The sequence below is a fragment of the Octopus bimaculoides genome, chromosome 25 (assembly GCF_046866305.1).
Source record: "Octopus bimaculoides isolate indiv1 chromosome 25, ASM4686630v1, whole genome shotgun sequence".
In the NCBI taxonomy this organism is placed as follows: Eukaryota; Metazoa; Mollusca; class Cephalopoda; order Octopoda; family Octopodidae; genus Octopus; species Octopus bimaculoides.
Genome location: NC_142952.1, coordinates 18,636,752 through 18,644,401, shown reverse-complemented (window position 1 = coordinate 18,644,401; position 7,650 = coordinate 18,636,752). Strand labels below are relative to the sequence as shown.

Genomic DNA, 7,650 nt, shown 5'->3' with positions numbered 1-7,650 from the left:
ACATGACAGGCCCACCATCAGTGATAAATTTTTCATATCAGAATCTCAGGAGTTATTCTCATACAGTATTAACCAACTGACTCCGATAGAAGTTACGAACCGCTCCAAGATGATAACATCTATTTTACAAGCCACAAAATAATTTTCTAAATAATAGGACTCTTAACACCTACCTCGATAAGTGACAGGAATTGTTCCGTCAAGCTTGACCAGTTCTTTCTCAACACCATTATTGAAAACTGAAAATAAGAAAGGAAAGTAGAACATTTTAAAATTGTTTAGAGAAATTACACAAATCAATTAGCAACAATTCTCCTCATTGTCTCTAAGTGGTTACCAAATTTGCTAAAAATAGCAGTCATATCACACTCTGATCACATCCTGATGATTTAAAGGAAAGGACACTAGATAATGTAGCTTTAAATGTGTCTGGAAAATGATGGAGCAGTAATAAGAGGAATGTCTTTAATCATAGACCTGAAGGACAGCGACCTACAACAACAACAACGTGGCTTTTAGTTGATACCAGTATATGACAGCTACAAGCCTGAGGGGCCTCTATATAGTTGTTTCATATGCTACAATTAACAGCCAAATCTATTCCAAATGTTATTCTTAAGGAAACACTAATTTTTCATTTGTTTATTTTTTCAATGGTTTGGTCAGAGAAAGGCAGCAGCACTGACCACAGTTTAGAATCTCTGAGACTGGTAGGAGGAAGTGATCCTCTCATCAAACTGGTTCAAATGCTTGCAACAAAGTAGATCCTCCTTTGGCTCGCAAATGGGTGTTAAGCTTGACATTAGATTAAAGCACTAAATATACTCATAGTGTATAAAATAGACAGAATCCATAAATGGTACAATGATAAGAAGTTTGATACGGAAATGTTTTCAACTGTGATACCAAATAGTAAATTAGCAAAGAAATTTAGAAGACACCTTTGAGAATCTAAACTCGTAGAAAAGGCAGGGGGTGACCAAATATCTCCTCTACAGTAAGAGGACTATCCCTATCCCTCTCCCTATACCTGTTGCATGCACACTACCACTTCCTTCGGTTTCACTTCCTCTCTCAACAAAGAGGTCTTTGATTTGCAAGTTACTTGGGAACCCCACTGGTGCTGGTGCCACATAAAGAGCAGCAGTGCTGGCGGGACTTAAAAAAGCACCCAGTACACTCAGTAAAGTGGTTGGCTTTAAGAAAGGGCATTCAGCCATAGAAACCATGCCAAAAACAGGTAATTGTAGTCTGGTGCAACTTTCCAACTCCAATCAAATTGTCCAACTCAGGCCAGCATAAAAAAACAGACAAATTGAAAAGAAAAAAAAAATTCTTCTATTCTACCTCTGAAGAACTCTATTTCAATGATATTCTTAAACCACTCTGTCATCTCAGTCCATATCAACAGAGAAACTACAAGACCAGCATGCATAACTGCAACTGTATCGATAATTTCATTAGATCCAAACATTTGAAACATCACTAGGATCAGGTAATCCTAAATATATTTATATACTTCTGCAAAAAACATGGTTTCAAACCAGGTGGTGCATTGTAATGATCTGTAAGTGCTACCCTATTTTACAGGGACACCAGTGAATATGGTTGTGAAATATATAGGCTATAAACCTATATATCAACTGTAAGGTTAGAAGCAGTGTACAGTTGTATAAGGTGCCTTGAAGGAACATGTGCTGACTTCCCAAAGACTAACATAGGACAGACTGTTCATAGCATTCGTCAATGAATCATTGAATACCAAAACAGAAAAGAAAGCTACTCTTATCTTTTATCAACATGCACTGAATAAATATGATTTGGCTGAAGACAGTGTAGATATCATTTATATTTTACATTTTCAGTCACTGTGACCATGCTGGAGCACTACCTTGATGGGTGTTTAGTTGAGCTAACTGGCTCCAATACTTGCTTGGTACTTCTCTATTGGTCTCTTTTGCCAAACTGCTAAGTTATGGGGATATAAACAAACCATCACCAGCTGTTGAGTGGCAGGGGTAGAAAGACACAAAGATACCCCCCCCCCATATTTTGTTCAGTTCCATTGTACAGCACCTTGAGCCAGTGTTTTCTACAATAGCTCTGAGCCGAACAATGCTTGTAAGTGTATTTGATAGATGGAAACTGTGTGGATGCCCATCATATATCTGTGTGTGTGTGTTCCCCACTACTATCACTGCTCGACAACTGGTGTTGGTTTGTTTAAGTCCCTGTAGCTTAGCATTGTGGTAAAAGAGACTGACAGGATAAGTACTAGACTTCAAGGTGGTGCCCTTGCATGGCCGCATTTTGATGACTAAAACAAGTAAAGGATAAAAGATGCTCGTGTGTGTGTGTGTGTGTGTGTGTGTGTGTGTGTGTGTGTGTGTGTGTGTACCACACAAAAACACACAGGTATGTGGATGTATGTATATATATGATTACATAAATAAAACACAATTAAGTATATTATTATTATATACATAATAGTACATAATAATTACTCTTCCTTTTTTTTTATTCCCCAAACTTCATAAAGTTTAAAATATATAGCAGAAACTAATTTCCAAAGAGAGCAGAAACTGATTTCAAAAGGAAGTATGTTTTAAAAAAAAAAGAATAAAAATCAAACTTAAAGACAGTAAAATGTGGGGGAAATAATGCTGCATTGTAATAACACACTGAGAGAGAGATTGAGATAGAGAGAGGTGGGAGAGAATGGAAACTGGGAAAAAGACTAGTAATAACTGGTCTAAGTCAACCTTGTAAATAAGTAGAAAAGGAAAAGAAAAAAAAAACAGAAAAAAACCTGAAACACTTTATTAATGATGTCATAGCGTGAAAGTCGGTCTACATGAATACAACAAACATTTCTCTAAACTCAACAGGAAAGAAAAGGAAAAAGGAAAAAAAAAAAAAACCTAGGCCTATAAGACGTGGCTATTAACAGACTTCCCAGAAATTTCTGTGTTAGTGTGTCAGCAAGCAAGTTGCAGTTATATGAGGAAATAAATATGAAGTGAATTTCAGTTTTCGTGTGTAATTAAAAGGTCTTTGCATGATGTAGGTGCTTCAGTTTGAATGCCTGGTCTCAGATTAGGTCACCTGCCCGACAAGTGCAACTCTAGCATATATATATATATATATATATATATATATATATATATATATACATGTATATACATATATATATATATATAAATTATTACAAATTAAAAGGGTAAAGATTTATCAATTTATTAATTTATTAATAAATCAACAATTAATAATTTTTACCAAGCCCTTCGGTATGTAAGCACCATTATCGGTGGAGAACTTATTTAAAAGTTCCCATACATTTATAAACATAATTAAGGGATCAGCAAGCATTTGCTTCACCATATACCGAAGTTCAGAAATAGCAGCTAAGAAAGCTGAGACTCCAACAGATAGCATTACTTGTAACTCACAAAGGCAAAAACAAGAAGAAAAAACAATGAAAACTAACCATTTAAAGTTAAACATAGACGCATTTCTGGATTATGAATGGTAAAATTCAATTTCCGTCATCGGTATGATATTCCAGTAGTACATTCGACTATGCTAGCAAACCGCGCAAGTATGAACGAGTGAAGATCATGCCTCGACCCAATCTGAAAGCACAACCGAACTTTTTAGCTGCTATTTCTGAACTTCGGTATATGGTGAAGCAAATGCTTGCTGATCCCTTAATTATGTTTATATATATATATATATATATTTATTACTATTTAGCAGAAGCAACAAAGTGACTCGAGGACTGAGAGTTTCGTGTGTTGGCACTTATTAAACTACTCATACATACACTCATATTTTGAGTTCTGTTTTTCCTGTTTGCATCATCAACCCCCCCCCCCGCCCCGCCACACGAAATGACAGAAACAGTATAATGAAATTGCTGTGGAAGTGGAATACCCAACATCTTGGACAGAGTCCTTGTTCAAGATAAAGTTGACAGGATGAATATTATAGAAAGAAACTAGAATTTTACATCCTCTATGACAAATTGGCAGCGACGAGAGAAGACTGTAAGATGTGCACATCATTATGTAGTCAGGAAGTAGTAGGAGAGAGAAACTTGGTGAGGGAGGGAAAAGGAAAACAATTGAATTGAAAGGAGAGCTGAAGGGTAAGAGAGATATTACTGAACTAAGAGGAGATCATCATCATCATCATCATTGTTTAACGTCCGCTTTCCATGCTACTAGCATGGGTTGGACGACTTGACTGAGGACTGGTGAAACTGGCTGGCAACACCAGGCTCCAATCTAAATTTGGCAGAGTTTCTGCAGCTGGATGCCCTTCCTAACGCCAACCACTCAGAGAGTGTAGTAGGTGCTTTTACGTGTCACCTGCACGAAAGCCAGTCAGGCGATACTGGCAAAGGTCATGCTCAAAATGGTGCATCTCATGTGCCACCCGCACAAGAGCCAGTCCAGGGGCACTGGCAACGATCTCACTTGGCTTGCCAGGTCTTCTCACGCACAGCCCATTTCCAAAGGTCTCGGTCAGTAGTCATCGCCTCGGTGAGGCCCAATGTACGAAGGTCTTGCCTCACCACCTCAGCCCAGGTCTTCCTGGGCCTACCTCTTCCACGGGTTCCCTCAACTGTTAGGGTGTGGCACTTTTTCACGCAGCTATCCTCGAAGAAAAATCATTCACTTAAAACTGTCAGTGACATGGCACCAAGTCCAAATACTAAAGATTGTTCGTTCTCTTTCCTTGAGTATGTGGATCCATGATGTGTACAGATGCTGCACACAAATATAAGTGGGTAATGAAATGATCTGTTGTATTAAGTGGGTGGTGACAGGTTGGCCAGCCAACAACACCCTGTTTCCCCAATATGAAAAGAGCACTGCAAAGTTTGCAGACGATGCAGTATATGAAGTTGGAAGATATACAACAGAAGCCTTGGATAATCCGGTACTGAAGTGTAATGCTAGTAATTTCTGAAGTGTTGTTAGTGTAGTGGCAAGTGTTGCAGTGTCAGCAAGTACACTTAAAAGTGCTTGGACACTAAGGAGCATCAAATTAGGAGGTGAAGGAGAGAAGAGGGTATGTGGGGAATATTGAAACAGTTGTGGGGGTCAAAAAGTAGAATTCAAAGGTTGCAGATGAGTGTGTTTCAATCAAACAATGGACAGGACAGGTGGAAGGTGGGAGAGACTGAATCTGGTCTGTAGAGAGGGTAGAAGAGTGGTGGCACGGTCAATGGCCTGTGGCCCAGTGAGGTGCAGGGGCCACAACTGATTGAGGATATCTTGATTTAGTCAGAAATGTTGCATTCTCTCACATTAGGAATTGATATACGAGTCAATGCTGCAGAACCAGTGAAGCCAAAAGAATTGAGAGAATGGTTTGGTAGATTTAATGTGTCTGAGGTGAGAGAGAGAGAGCAGCGGAGATAAGAGTCGGAATGATATTTCAACTTGCATCGCATTATTGAAGAGGTAAAGTGCATACTTTTCCTTCTACTCTTACACATCCTCTTAGTTCAATAATTCTTCTTTCATCTTTCAGCTCCCTCTCTCAACTTATTTTCCCCTCTACCTCACACTCACTCACTCACTCCTTTTTCTTTCCATCTTCCTCGCTCACCCAGTACCCCTCTCCCATTACTCCCTGTCTATATATGCAAGCTCACACAATCTTCTGATCCCATCAGTTGCAACCAGTTTCTCAACCATTAGAGAATCTAAAACTCTGATGTCTTTCTTTTATTTTCTTCCTGTTAACTTTACCCCCCAAAAAGGACTGAGCAAAACATTGGGTACTCCACTCCCCATGGCAATTTCACTGGTCTCATTTTGTTGCATTTTTCTTTTACCTGTATATTATACATATACACGAGCATATACCTATAAAGATACATACATACATACATATACCCATATACATACATATACCCATATACATACATATACCCATATACAGAGCAATAACTTCTTATTGTAGCAGTATTATAAATCGTAATTCATTCCCAGAAAAATATTTTACCTATAAAATGTATAATACTCATAAATAAATGGCAATAAAACAACAGTAGAATGTAAAGAATATTTTATGTGAAGTAAAAAGAATGTCAAGATCATTTATAATAAAAAATATTATTATAATCATTTTCTGAATCACTTTCACTCACACTAGACTCGCATGCACCATCACTTGTAGATGTGATTGCCAATTCATAAGCACTCATAGACGGACTTGTAGATTTCTTTTTAAAAAAGAAGTCTTAGACTTGTTTGCTTAGAAGTTTTTTACGCTTTCTATAAATTTCTCTCTAACACACAGATGCATTTGTTATGGTAGTGGAAACCTTTGCACTTTGTTCAAAATTTAGGTCTTGTGCTTGAAAAATTTCAGCTCACCATACAAAAGTAAATTGAAACATAAAACTCGTTAACCGGGGGTCTTGTAAAGCAGATCCTTGTAAAGTGAGGTATTACTGTACTTATATAAAAAATGTTCAGGATTCAAGCGAATCAGGTACTTAAATAGTAAAGCACAAAGATCAGGTTGGTGATAATGCTATCATCTACAAACAGTATTTAAGGTCAAATATGTACTTACTCAAGAAGTGATTCTTAACCTGGGTTCGTTGAGTCAGTCTTAGGGGTTCGGCTGGGGTCAAGACACACACAATATAGCCTGGTTCACACAAGCAATGTTGGGCTGTTTTTGTTGGCCATCAAAAAAAATCACTGCCAACAATTTGGCAACACAATTTTTCTTCACCATGTTAAATTACAAACATTGGCTTTGATATCTGTGCTGAAGGGAATTTGGTGCACTCAGTAGTCGACTTGTGGCTGCTGTGATTTTCTATTAATCTTCCAAATCCTTCATACTATGGCGATCAAAAACAGGAAGTGGTTGGATGAGTACTTACAATATGGATTCACGAGTATAAAGGAATGTGATGGGAGTCAGTGTCCTCAATACATGATTTGCAATGCCAAGTTGAGCAATTCTAGTCTAGCACTGGCAAAACTAAGGGAACACTTCCTAAAGCTGCATGGAGATGGGAAATACAAGAACACAATGCTCACTGAATTCAAGGTGAAGAGAGCCAGGTTCGATGAAAAGGCTGCTCTGCATGTTCTTGGCTTTGCATCCATCGACAAACTGAGTTTCACAGCATTGTATGAAGTTGTGTATCTGATCACAAAGCAGGGCAAACCACACACCACCGGTGAAACACTTGTAAAACCAGTTGCATTGAAGATGCTGCTGAAGATATATATATATATATATATATATATATATATATATATATACACACACACACGCACAGTGATAGAGACACACACCTACTTACACACAAACACACACACCCATATATACGCGGATGCCTACATACACAGCCACATACATATATACACACACACAATAAAACACACATACCTGGCACACATCTTTACGCTCTCACACACACATACGCACGCACACACACATACACACACGTACACACACATACACACACGTACACACATACACACACCTCACATACACATACACCTCTCACATACACAACACACAAACACGCATACAACTACACACCACAAGGGGCATAAATGACACACGCACGTACGTAAGCAAACACATGCACACACATCCACATACACC

The 7,650-nt window shown here is 38.2% G+C and overlaps 1 protein-coding gene across 4 annotated transcripts in view; it reads right to left on the bottom strand.

Moving 5' to 3' along the window:
- LOC106874961 (tumor susceptibility gene 101 protein) overlaps positions 1–7,650 on the bottom strand; it is a 53,935-nt gene that overhangs the window by 17,804 nt on the left and 28,481 nt on the right. For 3 of the 4 annotated variants that reach the window (XM_089341997.1, XM_089341998.1, XM_089341999.1), the window contains one exon: positions 174–239. In XM_089341997.1, coding sequence (XP_089198123.1) covers positions 174–239 — 66 coding nt within the window. Of the gene's footprint in view, positions 1–173; positions 240–3,487; positions 3,628–7,650 lie in introns of those variants that run through there. The other variant, XM_089342000.1, reaches the window with a different exon arrangement.